This window comes from Bos mutus, chromosome 27 (assembly GCF_027580195.1).
Source record: "Bos mutus isolate GX-2022 chromosome 27, NWIPB_WYAK_1.1, whole genome shotgun sequence".
Taxonomy (NCBI): Eukaryota; Metazoa; Chordata; class Mammalia; order Artiodactyla; family Bovidae; genus Bos; species Bos mutus.
Window position 1 is genome coordinate 17,111,105 of NC_091643.1, and position 19,664 is coordinate 17,130,768.

General features: G+C 41.8%; 1 protein-coding gene across 8 annotated transcripts in view; it reads right to left on the reverse strand.

The window, feature by feature from the left end:
- NRG1 (neuregulin 1) overlaps positions 1-19,664 on the reverse strand; it is a 1,145,979-nt gene that overhangs the window by 223,265 nt on the left and 903,050 nt on the right. For 7 of the 8 annotated variants that reach the window (XM_070364126.1, XM_070364125.1, XM_070364124.1 and 4 more), the window contains exon 1: positions 15,340-15,579. The exons of the other annotated variant lie outside the window; for it this stretch is intronic. In XM_070364126.1, coding sequence (XP_070220227.1) covers positions 15,340-15,439 — 100 coding nt within the window. In that variant the 5' untranslated portion in view covers positions 15,440-15,579. Of the gene's footprint in view, positions 1-15,339; positions 15,580-19,664 lie in introns of those variants that run through there. 8 annotated transcript variants of the gene reach the window in all.

Sequence of the window (19,664 nt, forward strand, 5' to 3'; positions counted from 1 at the left end):
TGTTGCTAGAGCCTGTTGCATCAAGGTATCAGTGCTAACAAGGTTTTGGAGCACTGAGACAGCTCACACACATGCCATCTGTGAATTCACACCCGCTCCCCTCCGCCCCCCCATACACACACTACTCCCATCTTTCAGGTTATGACATTAGGACGACTTCCTTTACTAGTCATCTTGTCAGTTAATATTTATTGAACCCACATGGGCACCAGATACTATAACAAGGGACAATTAGATACAAAAATTTAGCAGATTTAAATTTACTGCACCCCTCAAAATGATTAAAATCATATCAGTGATGTACCCCAAACAGCTATCTGATGATAGAAATATTATCTCTCTTACTTGGAAGCATAATAACACCTACAGTACTATAAACATCGAATTCATATACGGTGTCCATCTTAGATTTGAAAATGTAGCATTACAGTAATTCAAATGGCTACCATGAAATCTGGACACCTGGGTTCTAGTACTGGGACAGACATTCTTGCTGGATTTTGTGGTTTCCTCACTTTAAAAGAAGTGATTCAAGGACATGACCTCTAAGATAACCTTTTCAGTTCTGATTCTCCCCCAGAGCTGCTGTGGTTGTATTTAAGAGCTTACTTTTTAGGCAATATTAATATTGTTTAAGATTCTTTTCACTACTTACCAGGAACGACTGTTATTTATTTACATAACAAACTCCTAACATGACAAACACAATGTTCCAGGCAATGGTCTAAGTATTTATAAATATTAATTCCTTGACCGGCATCAGCTTAGTTTCTTAACTGCCTTTACGTTCTTAAGAGAAAATGTAACCAAAACAATTTAGGGTCGAATAAATTTTGAATTCCTATTTATTAGTCTGAATAATTCAGTACTGATTATTACTCACTGAGAACTTGAAGATAAAACGTGCAAATTTAAAGTAGGAAAACCACACATGGTCAATTTAGGAACAAATCCATGAATTGCTAGTACTGCTGAATTTCCACTCAGACTTTCTTATTAACTATTAACTAATAGAAACATAATAATTAAACTGATCCTCATAAACTCCCACAACACATTATTTTAAGTAAATTAGAGATATTTCCTTCTTAATTCGATCACTGAATAAATTCTTAAGACCAACAACTATGTCCCCATCACTACGCTGGCCCCTGGTGATAGGAACAAGTACAAGGCAGACATGACCTTGAGAGGTTCACAGTCGGGAGACGTGAACTGCTAAAATGTGCATGTATGATTGCTCAATTAAAAATTCCTCTGGGTGAGGACACTGGTTTGCTCTCTAAGAATCAAAAGTATATAAGTGACCAAATCAAATGCTCGAAGTAAAACTGAGACTGTTTTGACCTCTATCCTGCAAACCAAAAACGAAAACCAAAGAAGGATAAATTTAAAATAAATAAAATAATCAAAGTCAATAAAATAGATAAAAAATAGCCCAAGTATGCTTTTTGCTTTATAGAAACTAAGGGGATAGAAGATAGAAAGTTACCTATTTTTGTACATATGCTTGTACATATGTCCTTACAATGTAATGACTCCATTCTTATACCAAATCCTGAATATTCATAGGATGAGTAATCACAGAAGTAATCCTATAAAATGTAAACTTATCTGACTGGTTAAAAGGTAATTGTAGTCCATTTTAAATACAATTATTTATTAATGCCTTTTGGAAGTAATTGAAAATAAAGCTTGTTTCCATAGAAAGCATATACCCACATATTAAGTCAATGTGCGAATTTAGAACTTAGACCTTTGAATATGTATATCAATATGTAATAAAATTTCCCATTTCTTATTTTCTCAAGTGACCAGAAATATAGTGACTTGGTCCATGAAACCATGTTTTTACTTAAATAAGAGGCTTTTAGTTACGAATGGACCATGAAAAATGATAACTGAAAGGATATCTATTATTTCCTTAATTTGTCAAGGGAGCTTTAAACAAAGAACCACTGTATTCATAACAAAAAATTAGATTCTTATTAAGTTCTGAGTAGGGAGTCTATTCTTATATTTTATAGGGAGTTGACATATTGACTCTAGCAAAACACTGAATCTTCCAGAGGGTGACTTCTCTTTGAGCAAATGTGAGAATTGTAAGACCACTGGGGGATGGATACACTGTTCTCCTGATACACTTATAACTTATCCTGCTCAAGAGCAACAACATTATTCAAAAGCCATGCCATCTAGCCGCCTTAGAGTTTCACAGCAACAAATCCCAAATGGGCATTTGCATTAAGGTCAGCATTAACTTTACAAAGTCACATGTCTAAAATGACAAAAAAGACCATTCAGCCTCTGGCTGCCTCTCTCAGGGAATCCTATGATGTCTGATGGTATAGGTGCCCTGAAGTTTTCCCAAACATGCCTGTCCAGATGCAAATCCCTGTAAGACAGTTGCTACTACCCTTCTGGCTCCAGGGAGTTTTGGTCCCAGATTGATGGGCTCAGGGCAAGGTGGCTGCATCCTGCCTTTTCATCACGATTTCAAGAGGTGAGATGAAGTAAGCCTACCGTCAGTGGAGGGGTGCAAGGAAAAACTGAAACCTGTCTTTATCTTAGAGTGTGGCTATGGTCACCAAATTCAGATACCAGGCTGTCACTGACCTTTTTATGTTTTGTGAATATTTTCTCTATTGCGAGTGGCATCTTGTAAGTGGTGACATTTTTGGCCCTGCACAGTCTAACTCAGATGCTCTCTTGGTGAAGGGCGTGTCTTGTACATTCGATCTGAGAGGGGAGAGAGTCTGTGGCTCTCAGAGACTATACTCTCTACAGGGTCCCTTAGTTTCTGCTAATTACCAGTGGAAGATAACGGCCTTGTCTTACCTACCTTCCTGTTATATGTATAACTCTTTCCCCAAATGGATAATGCACGAGCTGTTCTCTCTCCCGTGCCCCAGTGGAGCCCCGTCTCTTTATTTTGGGGCCACTCTGTGTAGCATGCAGGGTCTTGGTTCCCCAATCAGATATCGAACCTGTGCCCCTATAGTAGTGAAAACGTGGTGTCTTAACCACTGGACTTCCAGGGAAGTCCCAAGCCAGTCCTTTTCAATAGGGCATGAATAATGAACACAATATTTAAAACTCTGACGCTGCTTTCCAAATACCAAAATATATAAAATAATTCTTTCTATCCATATTTCTCCTTCCTGTCAGGTTAAGGGCAATGGAGAACACACCATACAATCAACATGTGAAAACAAAACCCAAAAAACAACCATTAGGACCCAAATCTCTCATTCTTATTCAACTTAATATATGGAAAACTATGTATTTCATTTTCTATTCAACTCAGTATTCAAATAATTGGTTTTCTCTTGACAAACCCACCAGCTCATTTCCATAATTCCTGTACATGTATAACTCTTTCCCAAAATGGATAATGCATGAATCGTTCTCTCTTCTGCTCCCCAGGGAAAATTTCAAGCATACAGCAAGGTGACCTCACTAAAGAAATTATAACCAGTGTCTATTTTCTGTATTCAAACTAACCCTTCTGGGGGCAAAGTACCAGTCTTCAGTATATTTCTCAGATAGGTAAAAATAATTTTCAATACTACTGCTATTATAACTGTTTATAAAAATCTGCCATTTCACAAGCTTCAAGGCAGGCTCCCCTTCTTTATTTACTGAAAAACCATTTAAAGTGGAAAATGTAGAAAATTCCATAATTTCAAACAATGAAACATCATGTGCTTAATACAGATATTGTCACTCTGTTGGCAGAGAAAAGAGAACATACCAAAATATAAAAGCAGGCTTTATATACATATACACATATATACATATATATACATACACACACAAAATAATGTTAACTTAATACACAAATGGAAAATTTTTTCAGACAATAAATTACATAGTGCAACACAATATGCTCCAATTAAAATCAATTCATCATTACAATTATCTATCCTTGTAACGCAGGAAACAAAATAGTCAACAAATATATACAAATGATTCTCACTCCTTAATTTTATAAATATTTGTATGCAAAGCACTCTGCTAGGCACTACGTGTAAAACAAAATTATCGTTGACCATCAAGGCATGGGAGATTAGCAAAGCAGAAGTTATAACTAAGGAACTAACTGGCATATATTTTCAAAGAAGTATATTATTAAAAACACAAGTACACTAAACTGTTATTGCCCCATCTGTTAAAACATCACTCCTAGTAGTCCTCTGTTCTCCAAAAATACGAGTTTATCCATAGACCAAAATTCAAGGGAAGTTCAAGGTCAAGAATATCTGGCTGCTCTTTTTAGGAATGTGTTATATACATGGCATCCAACTCTCAGCAAGAGTCCAAAGTCATAGAAGGTATGCCTAATAAATATTTGACATGTATTATCAACAACACAGTGGTTATTTACAAAGAACCTCTGAGTACAGGACCCTGTAAAAAAATGGACAGTATTTATAGTTATTTTTGGAGGACTTAAAGTTCAGACAATATTGATACAGATGCATGAAGTAAGAAGATACATTGGAAAAGTGCTTAGGTTTTGTTAATAATTAAACAAACAAACAAAAAAAGCGATCATTTAGTTCTTACTCTGCACCCAGCATAATACTCAGCACTATTCCTAGAATAACCACATGAATTATGTCATATTTCCCACAGCGTACACACACAGAAAGTGAGGCTTACGTGCCTGTCACTGTCAGAGTTCACACCACGCAGTCCGAGGACAGAACCAGAGCTCTGCCTTTTAACCAGTCCTCTGGAGGACTACAACCAGCACTTCTCAACCCTGGAGCCACACAGCCATCATTAAGACAGGGCCACCACGCAAGTGCCCCAGAAACCTCTACTCTGGGATGCTCAAGGTCAAATTTTCAGGCTGGTATATTCTGAATCACACTATTCAAACATGATAATTCAATTCTCACTTGGACTATTGGTCAGGGAAGAACAGAGCCAATTTTTTCCCCTCAGTGGTCACATTCATTCAGAAATGGGGTTTTTATTTTTAAGGCGAACAGGCCAGAAAATGTGGGGAAAAGGCAAAATATTGCTCAGTTCTAAAGTGCTGCCAAATGTCAAGATATTGCCTGTCAGAAGTTGGCTGGATCAAAGGTGTCAGGAGTGGGACCACACCCAGGAGGGCTTAAATCCAGGTATGGGCTTCCCTGGTGGCTCAGTCAGTAAAGAATCCGCCTGCAGTGTGGGAGACCTAGGTTTGATCCCTGGGTTGGGAAGATCCCCTGGAGAAGGGAATGGCAACCCACTCCAGTATTCTTTCCTGGAGAATCCCCAAGGACAGAGGAGCCTGGCGGGCTGTAGTCCATGGGGTTGCAAAGAGTCAGACATGACTGAGCAACTAAGCATAGCACAACACACATGGGCTTTTTTTGCAGGGGTAACGGTTCATCCCATCCCCTGTGGAATATATAGATGTGGATTCCAAATGTCATCCTTCACTGTGTACTTCCTTTACTCCAGTGGGTTTGGAGAGAAGAAAAGACAACCATCAAAATGAGGAATTAAAGCATTCATTTGGGTTATGCTGAACTGCATGAGTACATGTTTTAGACTCAGCTCAGCCCCAACCGAGGTTACAAATGGATAGAATGTTGGCCTCCGTCCAAAGAAGTCTTCCTACCGTATACTCACATATTACATGAATACAGAACACAAATACAAAACAACCCTTTCAGTTAAATGTTCGTAACCATTAATACAGTATAAACTCGTAACTAAAAAGTCAAGTTTCCAAGTTTGGAGAAGAAAGGGAAAGGAAATTCCACACACACAAAAAAATGTTTTCCATATACCAGTTCATGTTAAACATCCCAAATGACCTTTTTGGTCAACCCAACGCAAGTGTTCACATTGCAGACGTGACACCACAGTGTGCTGTGTGTCCCAGGAGAAATCTGCAGCCTACTTCATGTCAACCTCTACTAGAGCAAGTCTCGGATCCTCTTCTGCCCGCCTCACTTGTCTCTCAATACAACAGAAAGTCCACTGAATACCATGAGGAAAGGGGAGAAGAAACACATCCAGGGAAAACCAGAAACTTCTGTAACTCCCGATAAACTTAAGGACAGAAAGGGCATTCAATTCACAAAATCCACATTTCTAAATAGCAATGCATGCATTTATCTCTAAAAAAGAAAACTCTCTTATCATGGGCATTAGTTTATTTTTAAATACCTATTGACTATCTCCACTTTTTTTCTGCTTTGATTTTTGGATTCATTTCTTACCAGTTCATGTGTAAATATGATTTCCTATTATTATACACCAGTGGAAAATTTCAAATAGATGATGTACTAAACAGTTAATTGGTTGGTATGGAGATGGTTGGGTGGCATCACCGGCTCAATGGACATGAGTTTGAGTAAGCTCCAGGAGTTGGTGATGGACAGGGAAGCCTGGTATGCTGCAGTCCATGGGGTCGCAAAGTCAGACCCAACTGGGTGACTGAACTGAGCTGGAAACAGTTAATTAAGATAAAAAATTCTCTTTAGGGCTTCAATAGAGAATTTTTTTTAATGCATAGTTAATATCCAAACCATGCCTTATCTAGGATTGAAATACATTTTTGAAAAAGTTACAAAATATACAGGAATTTTCACTTTAAATTCTGGAGTCCTTAAATATAAAACTGTCAGTATTCAGAACATTTTGGTAAATGCATAAGACTTATTTGCTCTGAAAAAAAAAATTTCCAAGTTAGAATTCAGACATTTCCTTTTAACAACTGGTTTTATATTTAGTGTGGAATAGTTAAGGAGACTGACATATCCTTTAAAAATGGAGTTTGTCTTTACAATTGTGAGCTTATATGTAACAAACAGATGAGTTACAATTGCAAACAGATACATATATACTTTAAAAATCTGGCTTTGTCTAATATTATCCTTCTTTACAAAGTAATAGGGGCCATTCATAATGAACACATTTTCACTTGACAGTAAAATTCTATTAAAACTACTAGAAAAACTGAATTGCTGTAGTACAGGGAAACTGAGTCAAGTTTTAAAAAATATTATTCCATAAAATAAGGCCACGATTGCTCACTAGTCACCAATACTTCTCACTCACATCTCTGTAGAAATATGGTGGGTAAGATAAAGCAAAACAATAGTTTGCTAAAAGGTTCAAAAAATCTAAGTGATATGTTATGGTAGAAATGTATTACTTTTCTCTCCAAGGGAAAGTGCTCTTTGTCCTGGCACCCTACGTTTATGGTGAATTCATTTTACATGGATATCACATGACCTGGTCTATTTACTGAAGAAAATGCCACTGGTTTAATGACTTCCTAGCCCAGATTTCTTCTATACCATATATTACTTTAACCTCACTTAACTAACAAAACTTCTATGAATTTTTTTCAAAGTTGGCATTCTTCTATTTTCAAAAACACTATGTAAGGCATAAAGTCAAGCTACTAAAGAGAGTCCAAATACAAAACTATAAGACACTGACAATATCCAGTCGTGCATCATTTACAGAATTGACAAGTTCCGATGGTTCAGCCTAATACAGCATTTCCCCGACTCTCTCACATCACTGAAACTAAAACTCAACAGCTGCCCAGAGGACCCAGCTGCCTGCGACTGAAGCTATAAAACAGAAGGCCTGGAACACCAACGCAGAGCAAAGGCTACTTTCCATCAGTGATACCTTACCTGGACCACAACAATGTGAACAACATTGTCCTTTAAAAAGAGAAGGGAGTAACAGACTTGGAGGAACTCACGCTGAAGGTGATCAGCGCAGGGTGGAATAAACCATGAGCAAACACCAGTGCCTCTGTGACAGTGTTATAACATTAGCCCATATCCAAAAGAATTAGTCATTCCAACCCGTTTTCAAAAATGTGTAGTTTAATCAAAGTAAGGTTCATAAACATTTAGCTAGGGGTTGCGGATACGATCTGAAGACATGACAATGGACATATCCCTAAAGATCCTTTGTTTAATTTTGATGTGTTCATGTGTAAGTTTCCAATGCTATAGTGAAACTTTTCAATATGACTAAATATCTTTGTAGATACTGCCTGAACTTATGCCAAAGAAACTGCTCTAAAAGGCAACCAAAAGATGCTTATAAGATGCTAGTTCTTTGGGGGAAGTTTCTGGCTGACATATACACACTGCTACATATACAACCGGAGAAGGCAATGGCAAGCCACTCCAGTACTCTTGCCTAGAAAATCCCATGGATGGAGGAGCCTGGTGGGCTACAGTCCACGGGGTTGCTACAAGTCGGTCGCGCCTGAGCGACTTCGCTTTCACTTTTCACTTTCATGCATTGGAGAAGGAAATGGCAACCCACTCCAGTGTTCTTGCCTGGAGAATCCCAGGGACGGCGGAGTCTGGTGGGCTGCCGTCTATGGGGTCGCACAGAGTCGGACATGACTGAAGCGACTTAGCAGCAGCAGCAGCACATATAAAACAGATAAGGAATAAGGACTTACTGTATTGCACAAGGAACTCTACTCAATACTCTGTAATGATCTATAAGGCAAAAGAATCTTAAAAAACAGTTGATACATACATACATATATATATATGCGTATAACTCAATCACTTTGCTGTACACCTGAAACTAACACAACATTATAAATCAACTATATCCCCATAAAATCAAAAGAAAATAAAAGTAAATCTCAGAGATGCGCCCTTGCAAATTGACAACTGCAGAGTCATCATCAGAATAATGTCTTGGAATGTTCTGATTCAGAGTTCTTAGCAAATTTGGTCTATTTTGGTCTAACTGGGAAACAAACTCCAGTTGAGGTAGTAACTCTGAGGAAATCCAGATCCCCTTCTTCCCCAAAGATTGCCCAGAATACCGAAGTCATTTAAGGAAAGAAAAAAGGAGTCATTCTTTGGGGAATCGCAGTGCAATGCTCTTGGAGCACCCTCTGGAGGCCAGAAAAAGGCGACACTGGTGAACCAGAAAGACAAGAATTCTGACCACATCTGACCTTCCAAAGGCAGAGCTCCACAGACCTACTGGACCTGGACTCAAAAACGCACTTACTCAGTCTTAATAAGGTGACCTAAGAAACATGCATACTTAATTCATAGTTTACAAATGCAAAATAAATCCAAGGTATATGTAACACATTCTCAAATAATTGTTCATTCAGTTAAAAAAAAAAAAGAAGGCATTGATGTGTATTTTCAGCCTGCCTCCTAAATTCCTTAAGGAATGAACTGCAGAGACATCTTTTCATATTTAGAAGAGAGGGCTGTGAAAATGTGGTATTTTCATTTACGAAATGTAAGAAGTAAGGTTGCTGCTGTTGTTCAGTTGCTCAGTTGTGTCTAACTCTGCAAGCCCATGGACTGCAGCACACCACACCTCCCTGTCCTTCACCATCTCCCAGAGCTTGCTCAAACTCATGTCCACTGAATGCCATCCAACCATCTCATCCTCTGTCATCCCCTTCTCCTCCTGTCTTCAATCTTTCCCAGCATCAGGGTCTTTTCTAATGAGTCATCTCTTCACATTAGGTGGCCAAAGTACTGGAGCTTCAGCTTCAGCTTCAGAATTGATTTTCTTTAGGACTGACTTAAGTCAATCCTAAAGGAAGTAAGGTAACAAGGTTATAGAGGGTATTACTAATTGTCAACTTTTCAAAGTAGCCAGCTTTATGTTTATCAAAATTGAGAATAAATGAAGGATGAAACTTTTTTTTTAGTTCTAACACCTCACTTTTTCTAAAGCAACAAACACTGACATCTATTGGCATTCTGGTAGCTTGCTTTTAAAAAATCTCTTACAACCCACATAGGACACGTGTGTAAACATGTAGGATTAGGATGAACCCACCAAAGCACATGTTCCTTTAAGGAAATTCATTTTATGTACCTGATAGTATACTTACTATTTCCCTCTCATGAAGAGAAAGAGATTTTAAGCCAATACTGTATATCAGTTTCTATATTTTCTGTTTGTCAAGAGGAGAATTCAAGGGTTAACCAAAATACTAGAAGTCCACTTTTCTGTTTCTTTAAAAAAAATTTAAATCACTCATCCACAATATTGACGTTTGCTCTATTTTCTCCTGTCATATAAAAACAGGATAACTCTTGATACTGTTAGTGTCAAATTTCACCTGTGACTTTGAGAATGCTAATAAAACATGGATGTGCTAAGATTCACACTCCTAGAACTTTTAAGCATTACCTATGGCACTCTAGTACCCATGCCTGGAGAATCCCATCGACAGAGGAGCCTGGTGGGATACAGTCCATGGGGTCACAGAGACTGAGCACAGACATGCAGCCTATAGCCATTCTAGAGAGGGGTAGGGGGATAAAATAATGAAATATATAGATTTTTTAATATTAATTATTTTCTTTATATTTAGAAATACCTGCACTGGATTCTATGAACCTTGCTGGCAATATACGGTTACACTTGATTAAAAGATAACCAAGAGCATGTCGATACACAGTTTCCTTTTCAATTGGTACTAGTCCCCAAAGAGAAGACTACACTTACATTCTATATAAGCATCGACTCTTCAGTGTGATCAGAAAAGGACTCATGTTTCAAACCTTCTCGAGCTTGAAACCTCAACCTTTTTCAGCCAGAGATAAAATGATGTTGCACCTCACTCTACTTTCAATATTTAGACTCCATTCAGGACTGTTTTCATAATACATATATGCAGTGATGGTATTTGACATACTTATCCACTTTTCTCTCTATTTACAGGTAGTAGATATTAATATTTATACTCACTCTCATCTAAGGCCAGCTGTGGATTATTTTTTACCATAAAAGGTGAATTTGGAAAATTTTAATCAAATATCTTGGCAAAGGCATAGACGCTTTGGATATTGATGGGGCACTTACTACTGCTGTTATCTCGTTTAAGCCTCAGAACAACTTTACGATAATATGATTATGATCCCAATTTTACAAATAAGGAAACGGCCATGGAGAGATTAAGTAAGTTGACCATGACTATACAAGTAAAGAGCAGCAGAACTAGGATTTAAACCCAGGCAATCCGGCTGTAGTGCTAAGGACTAGGGATCCTGTAATAGTGAGGCAATTTCATACTAAAGGACAGGAGCATGTGTTACATTGCCTGGAACATGGTAGGGTAGTGAATGAATAGCAGCTCCCTTATTAAGAAGTATAAAAGTGTCCATCCCAGTGCCTGGCATGTAATAACATGTTCACTGCTTTCACATTGGTTCAATATTTTCTAATTACATACATATTTTGTGTTTCTTTTCTCCCCATTTTTCCATCAGTATCCTCTTCTCATTTTGCAGATAGCAGAACAGTATCTCAAGTTTCTCCCACTCTTTCTGCTTTAAAACCATTCTCCAAAATAAACCCAACTTCATTCTAAAGTGAACATTTAATGCATTTCGTAATTACATAATCTAAGCGGTTACAAGCCAGCAGGCTGAAAACAGATCACGGGGCATTCTTTCTGTTCTGAGAACACATGCTGCCCTAATCGTGACGGCGCACTTTATACCCAAGAATGTTGACAAGCACTTCAGCCTGGGGAGACACCGAGTTAACAAAACAGGTGGGTGATGTCACCGGGGGAGCACCTGGCCAGCTTCTACTCATTTGGTATATTAAGGGTCTTGATGTATCCACCACTTGTACTTACAAATGACCCCTGATGCCAGAGATGAAGGGAGACCTAGTAGTTCTAGAACTAAGCTAGGCTTGATAATGAGTTGGTTCCAGGTCATTTAAGAGGAAAAAAGAATACTTTGCATGTTTTAAAGAAACAAAAACATCAGCAAGCAGAGGTTCATAAAAGAAGCTTAGAGCCAGACACCAAATTTGGGGAGGAGGGTGAAGCTCTGGGTTTGCAATTCAGGCTTCGAGAGACAAAGTCTGTTGAGCTGAATCAAGATGAAGAGCCTGGACATGGGAAGTCCATGCAAGAGACGCAGGAAGTTACAGGGCTCTTGGTACATGGATTTGAGTTACAAAGCCCAGGATAATGCTGAGTTTTTTTTTTTTTTTTTTAGCAAAGAAGAAGAATCAATGACCCCAAGGGCTTGGGACCTATTAGAGCCATTACTGCAGCAGAGATAATGCTGCTGAACATCTGCAGCCCCAATAGTATGCAATTCAATATTCAGTTAATTGTAGAAAAATGTGATGCTATGAAACATAGCTACGTATGTATCACGTATCAGTCACACATGTCGCATGAAAGTTAAAGAAGCCTTTTCCCCCCCGAAACGATCCCTCCAACAGATGTGTTTATGCCTCTGCATATAATACGGCACACAGCAGGGCTGAGTGGCTGAGTTCTCTGAATCTTATCTCTCCCTTGACTGTCATGAAGTAATATTATAACATCCAAAGGGAGGCCTGGCCGCTGCATGGGCTTCATAGAGGACAGAAAGTTTCAGCGGCTGTTTAAAGAAAGAGATGAAACTTGGGATTGAAGGACACTGATGGGGGAGCTATTTAAGAGATGGGTGTCCTCGTAAGTCCTAATTCGAGCTGGTACTACAAGTGGCAATGTTATAATCATGGCCTCTAGAGGTCATTTCCTTTGAGAATGCCTGAGGACTAAAGAGTGCAAAAAACCTTGACAAAGAGGTGTGTTTTTCCTCTCGCAAACCACTGTGGCTCTCAGTTATTTATTCTCCTAAGATAAGGGAAAGTATGCTGACAGCATTACAAGGGAAAGGACAAGAAGCAACAAACAGTGATTTCCAAGCAGTACTACTTAATGCCATGTGCTGTTACCTAAAGCAGGTTTTCAGTTGATGGCTCTTTTTGAGTCCAATGAAGAATAAATATTCTTATCTGGTTTTTAGGGTTTAACAAGAACAAGGGGCCTTGGAGGAGGGGTAAAAAGTTACTCCCCAAAGAAGACAACCCACCCGATGGAAAAGAGACAAACACACCAAAAGCTAATCTAGAGCCAAGTTCACCCCAGATTCTCTGGGAAGATGGTAAAGAAAACAACACTTAACTATCCCTTCCCCTCATTCTTCCCCACCCCCACCGCCCCGGAGCGGGCAACCATAAGTTTCTTCTCTAAGTCCATAAGTTTCTTCTCTAAGTCTGTGAGTCTCTTTCTGTTTTGTAAGTAAGTTCATTTGTTTGGGATGGACAAGTGCAGACTGCTATGTTTAAAATGGATAACCAACAAGGACCTGTGCTACTGTACAGCACAGGGAACTCTGCTCAGTTACTTGGCAGACTGGACGGGAGGGGAGTTCAGGGGAGAATGGATACATGTGTATGTATGGCTGAGTCCCTTCGCTGTTCGCCTAGAACCATGACAACATTGCTAATCGGCTATACCCCGATACAAAATAAAAAGTTGAAAAAATAAAGACAAAATGTCACTTAAAGATGCCAATCTATCTGGTTTAAAGGGGATTACAGCGATGGAACTGCATAGCACAGTGAGAGTCACCAAGGAAGCTCTGCGACCCCGTGTCAGGAGACAACATTAGATGGTCCTCACACAGCTGCCGACCTAGTAGAGGAGGTCTGTAGGGCCCAGAAATGCCTGCTGGCTCTTAAAGTATCTCCCACCTCCAGGGGTGCTTATCTGAAATGCCTATGTTAAGTAAGGCACTGCTGCCCTGAAGCCTTGACAAAGTGCAGACTGAAAGAGATGCTACTTCAAACCACCATCCCCTCCTTAATTCATCAGACCACCTCCAGAGGACCCTAGAAACTTCTGAAGGCGGAGTCTTCCCAGGCAGGACAGGGCAACACTTAAAGAGCCCCGCAAAAAAACTCTTAACAACTTTACCCTCGTGGTTAGGTCTAAGAGCTCTTTCACTCACTAGGCTGACCTATGAAAGGGCAGTAGAGAATGTCACTTAGGGAGGTTGCTAATCCAGCTCCCCCATTTCAGCCCTGCTTGAATAAACCGCGATGGGGTATCTCCAAAATTGGGGGAGGTAAGGAAAATTTCAATTACATCCTCCTAAGGACTAGTGCAAGGTAAGGAAGGTGAAGCGGATCAGCAGTATCTTATCACAGAAACAGGCGCAGGAACGGTCGGTCAGTGGCCAAACAATTACTCTCTGTTCAATTTGTTTTGCTCAAAACCTGCTTAAGGTCTCTGCCAATAAGCCCGGCTCTGAAATGCTCTCAGTGATGCCAACAAGAGGACTAGGCAAATCTTGTTTTCTTCCTGCAAGGAACAGGCAAATACCTCTGTTATCTTTCTCAGTCATGGTACTACCAAGTGCTATTGAATTAATTCCTCACAAGCGCTTTATAAACTGTGCTGGGGGATGTTCTAAGTGACTTACTGGTATTTGGATCAATTAAGAATTGGGAATCGCAGAGGCAGAAAAAAGCCCTGATATTCTTCTCCCTACCCCCCCCCCCCCGCCTTTTTTTAGCATCTTCACTGAATCACTCATAATCAAGTATCTATATGGAGTGCCTCCTAGGTCCAAGGTAATGTCTACAGCATCAGACCTTCTCAGTGAAACAGACGGTGAAACTGTCACTCACGTCCGTGTTCTGATGACCCAACAGTAGACTTTTCTCTAAGTCTCAACTGCGCTTCCTTTTCTATTACACCCAGCGAGCAACTGGGTTCAAAAGTTCAGGTGAACTTTTGCCTTATGGGCATCTCTTGGGAACATAAATTAACCGTATTGATCAAAGAGGTCACGAGAAATAGAACTGCAAAGCCGAAAGTTTGAGAACCGTTTTGGAGTGGACCTGAGTCCTGGCACTGGGCTGGGTTTGATCTGCTTCGCTGACCTCTAGGAATCTCTCTCCGCTGATCCGAACACCAGTACCGCCCGGCTGACGCAGGGTGAACGTCCGTGCACACCCGGACCCTGCAGTCCCTCCCCGGAGCCCAAAACACCGCTGCGCGAGCGCTCTCGTGGCCTCTCTCTAGAGCACCCCTTCTTCCGAGCCAGGCGCTTGGAAGGGGGGACACCCGTTCCCGCTTTTCTCGCTAGAGGGCAGGCGGGCCCCGTGCAAAGCGCAGCTGGCGCAGAACCAGCGCGCACCCGGCCTCCGCTCCGGCACGCCAGGTCCGGCTCCCGCTGAGGCTCTGCTCTGCGGCGCTGGGCAAAGGCCGTGCCAGGGAGCGCGGCCCGTCCGGATCCTCCCGGGGCGCGGGCCCGGCTGCCGCCCTCACCCGGCGCGCGGGGCGCGGACGCCCGGGTGGGGCTCGGCGCCCAGGTAAGGGGCGGCTCCAGGGAGGAGCGAGCATCGCCCGGCCCTGCGGACGCCCGGGAGCAGAGCCAGGAGCCGGGTGCACAGGGCGCGCGGGCGGGCGAGGGAGAGGCGACGGCATCCGAGAAGGAGGAGGAGGGAAAAAAGGAGGAGCAGGCTCGCGGAGCCCCGGCCGCGCGGCGCACTCACCTGGGCTCGGGCCGCCCGCCGCGGGCACGGGCTTCTTCCCGGAGCCTCGGTCCTTCTTGCCGCCCTTCCCCTTGCCTTTGCCTTCTCTGCGCTCCGACATCTCGCCCAAGAAGTGCACGCTCTGCGCGGACGGCTCCCGGCGAAGGCGACGCGCGACAAGTTTGGGTCCGAGGGCTGGGATCGGCTTCGGGAAAAGTTTGTCCCCGGAGTGGAGGCGGGCCAGCGACCGGGCCGAGGCGCGCGCGGCGCTGGGGGGGAGCGTCTCCTGTCGCCGGCGGGGAGCGCGGGGACGCAACGTGCGGTCCGGGCCACCTGGGACTGGCGGGCGCTCCGTCCCGCGGTCGCGCGCGCTCGCGGGGTGGCTCCTGCTGGCGCGCGGCTGGGGAGTCCTCGGTTCCCGCCGCGGTCCGCTCCTGTCGCTGCCTCGGTCCGGCGCGCTCGCAGCCCGAGGAGGGAGAGGCGATTACCGTCCGGCCCGCGCTCGCATCGCCTGGGCAGCCGCCGCCGCTCCGCTCCTGCCCTGCGCGCGAGCCCAGAGTTCCGACAAGTTGGGGGGGGAAACTCCTCGCCGGCTCTTTTTCAATTGCCCCACCGCCACCCACCCGCAGGTTGGACGCTGGCGCCTCCTTCTCGCCCTCCCCTGGCCTCGCCCCCTCCCTCGTCCCCACCACACCCCCACCCTGAGGCGCGGACACGCCACCGGGAGGAGCCTGGGCTCGGCGCTCCCGGGCGCAGCCCCTTTCCCTCCCCGAGCCCGGCCGGGCGGGGGGCGGCGCGCGGGGCGGCTGCCGGGCACCCCCGACAGAGGTCGCTGGAAGCTGCGCGCAGCCGCCGCGGCGGCGCCCGCGGGAACCGGGGCGCGCGGCCCCGGGAGATCCTGAGACCCGGGAAGGGACGCGGGGGCTCCCGTTCCTAGCGCCCCTTCCCCGCCAGGCAGCGCCCCGGAGGGCTGGTCCCTGCCCTGCAAAGCAGAGAAAATTACTGGAGTCAAAAGTTTGCCTCTCTGACACCTGCCCGCCAAATCAAGGCTTGGAACCCGTGGGAAGGAAAGGAACGGTTGCTGTTTTTCCCCTTGGAGTTTGGCTTTCGGTCCTTTCTGACTTTCGTGAAAAACCCTACGCGCACGCAGGGCAAAGAGAAACTCCTGGGTGGAAAGGGGACTGAGTGAGGCAGTTGTGGATAGAGGAAGGGCTCAGGGAACCGTAAGGATGATTAGAGGGCTCCAAGGTCGTTCAACTGCTCCTCGGATGTGTCTGTGCCCCGCTTTCCTGTATTTAGCAACGTGCCTGCCAGAATTCTCATCTTCAGCTTTTCCTAAAAGAATAACCTGTTCTCTGCAACGGGTAGGATGGGGGGCCCTCCCAAAGTGTCTCTCACTGTAACTTACTTAAGTTGTAAGTCAACTGATAAAACCCTGGTTGAAAAGCAGTCCGCGATAAAATTACCGAGATAGCTGGAGTCCCTCCGTTCTGCTGTGAAAGAGTACAGGGAGGTGGAGTGGTGAGACAGACCGGAGATCCTTCTAGTTTTTTGGGATTCAAAGTTCCCTCAGAACTGCGGGTGAAACCTGCTTCGCTTCCCTTGTCCTCCCTCTGGTGGAGAATTCTAAAGAGCAGTGAAATCCAGAAAACGTTAGCACCCTGCCGCGAAGGACAACAGGGAAAGGTCAGGGTGATCCGCAGGGCGGAATGATCCAGAATCAAGTAAAGAAAACGTTCTGTTCTAGTTAAGATGACAGCTGTGGCTAAGTTAGAACGGTCATGTGCAGGCTCCCATGGTGTTGTCTGTAAGAGGTGAGTACCAACCATCCCTATGTGAAATTTACTTCCTCCTCTTTAAAAGGGATTTGCTCCTGATTTTCCATCCTCTGGGATGAATGCTAAAGGAACCATTACCTACATACAACCTTCTTAGTGTATTTTTTTAAATGTCACCCTTCAAATAAAGATGAAATCTGGGTGCCTTCTTGCTATGTAAGGCACGGAGGACATTTATTTAAAACCTGCCCTAAATTAAGAATGATTTTTTTTCACCTTTAATTTGCATTGTTTTAAACACCAATTCTACTGGGTGAATTAAGTTAATAAAAGATATTTTAGCAGTAGTGCCATCATTATTTATTGTGAAAAATGTTATGTCCAAATAGCTTCTGATAACGTTCCAACAAACACCACATATAAATTATACTGGGCCATAAAAACAGCAAAGTCTGGGAGATTATGAATATTGAATAGCACTATAATACTCCACAGAGTCTAATGTAAACTGAGAGTGAATGATGGCTGAAATAACTCTGCTTTCCCAGGTGGGGCCACTACTTAACAAACAGGAAACAGCAAAGCTCAGAAAAGGGGAATCCTTTCAAAAAGGAAACTTTTCCTCCAGGATTGGAGACCCTGTAAGTGCTTAGTATTTGATTGCTACAGATTAGCAGATGTAGCATTATTTTAGAATTGAAGGATATAAAGCAGAAATGTATTTTGGAATTAAAAAATGAAGTTTCAGATCTTTCCAGATAAAATAGGAAGCTGTTAGAAAACCCAATGAGATGATTCTTAAATTATTCACCTCTGTGGTCAGGAAGTAGCAGATGAATTTTTTGTTGTTTTACATTTTTATCAAACTTTGGAAATGATCAGAACAGGATGGAGAAAGGAGGGAAATTTTTTTCCTTTCTTGAAAATCAAAATATGAACCTCCCTTTAGAAATAATGACTTTTCTTCATAGTATATGTTTGTTAACTTACTATGTATTGTTCAGCTCTTAGAGGATATATTATACAGGGTATATCAGTTCTCAGGTAATATATTGTTAGCCTGTCAACATATGTCAACTCCTGAAAAACAGAGTGGAGATTTATAAATAAGCAACTTGAGAAATAAAGACAAAATGGAGATGTTATAGTAAGTGACAGCTTAAAATAAATGCTATCATAAGCTTTAACACTTTTCTTTGGCTATGTTTTAGCTATTAGAAGCACTCTTAGAATCTATGAAACTGGTCAAATATACCTTTTCTCTCATTCATTCCCATTTGGAAAACACTTCAAGAAAATTTTGCAAAGAAAAAAGAAAGAAGAATGAAAAGTACATTAACGTGACCATATTTTACATTTTTGCAAAGTATTGTACATATTGACAGTATGGGAATCTCATTTAAAATTCTGCAGACATTTTGAACTTTAAAAACTAACTAACAAGATAATTTATTATTTTTTAAACTTTGCAACAAAATAGTTATTCATAAAGATGCATGGATACAAAAGAAAATCTCCCTTACCACACACATTTTAGTGTTGTTTGAATGTTACCTTTTTAGGATTTTTCTTAGGATTTTAAACTCAAAATTTTGTTATCAGACTGACTCTTCACAGCAGATAGAACATGATGAGTTAATAATTTTGTTAAATGTTTCCAAGTGTAATAGTAAAGGCACATGACTTATTCACTAATTCACATTTACTGAACTAAATGCTAGATAGTAGACAGAAAAAAAAATTGACCCATTTTCATAAAGCCAAAACGATGTAAGAAAAGCATAAAAACAAATTAATTATTACAATACAGATGAAAAGCAGACCCAGATAAGTTTTCTAAGACCTGAAGCTCTTAAGATTTGAGAGATTTTTTTAAAAATTAAAAATACAAATTTAGATCCAACACTATTAAAGGAAATCCAAGGCCCTGAAACTTCCTTAGTTTCATGTGAATGGCAAATTCACTACTAGTGATTCCAAGTATATTCCACTATCTGCACAATTATAGTGATGATCAACAATTATATACTAATTCAGAGATTAGATACTACTTTCACATACTATCACTACAGAAAAGATATTAACAAGCAATCAAAGGGAAACACACAAAACTGAAACAAGCAAAGACTATTGTGTAAGGAGGATGAAATAAAAGTAGCCTTAAGAATTCACTGATTAGCAATTGTCCTCTATGTTTAGTTAGACTCTTAGAATAAACACCCAAGCTGAGTTTGTTAAACAAAAGGCTTCTGACCAACAAGATACCCTTGCAAAACTGGCGATGGTGTCCTCCAGTACATCTGGAAAATATTCAACAGAGTTATGAACCAGTCATGTTCGGTCTGCTGTGAAGAGTCGGTCTGCTGTGAAGTCAGTTTGCTAACAAATTATGAGTTTAGAATCCTAAGAAAAATACTAAATAGGTTAAAAAAAAAGGTTACATTTCAACAACACTAAAATGAAATCTGCATTTACGCTTTTCTGCTGTGTATGATTTGTAAACATCCCACACCAATGATTGTTATTATTTATCATTATTATTAATGATAGGATTACTCTCATGATTAT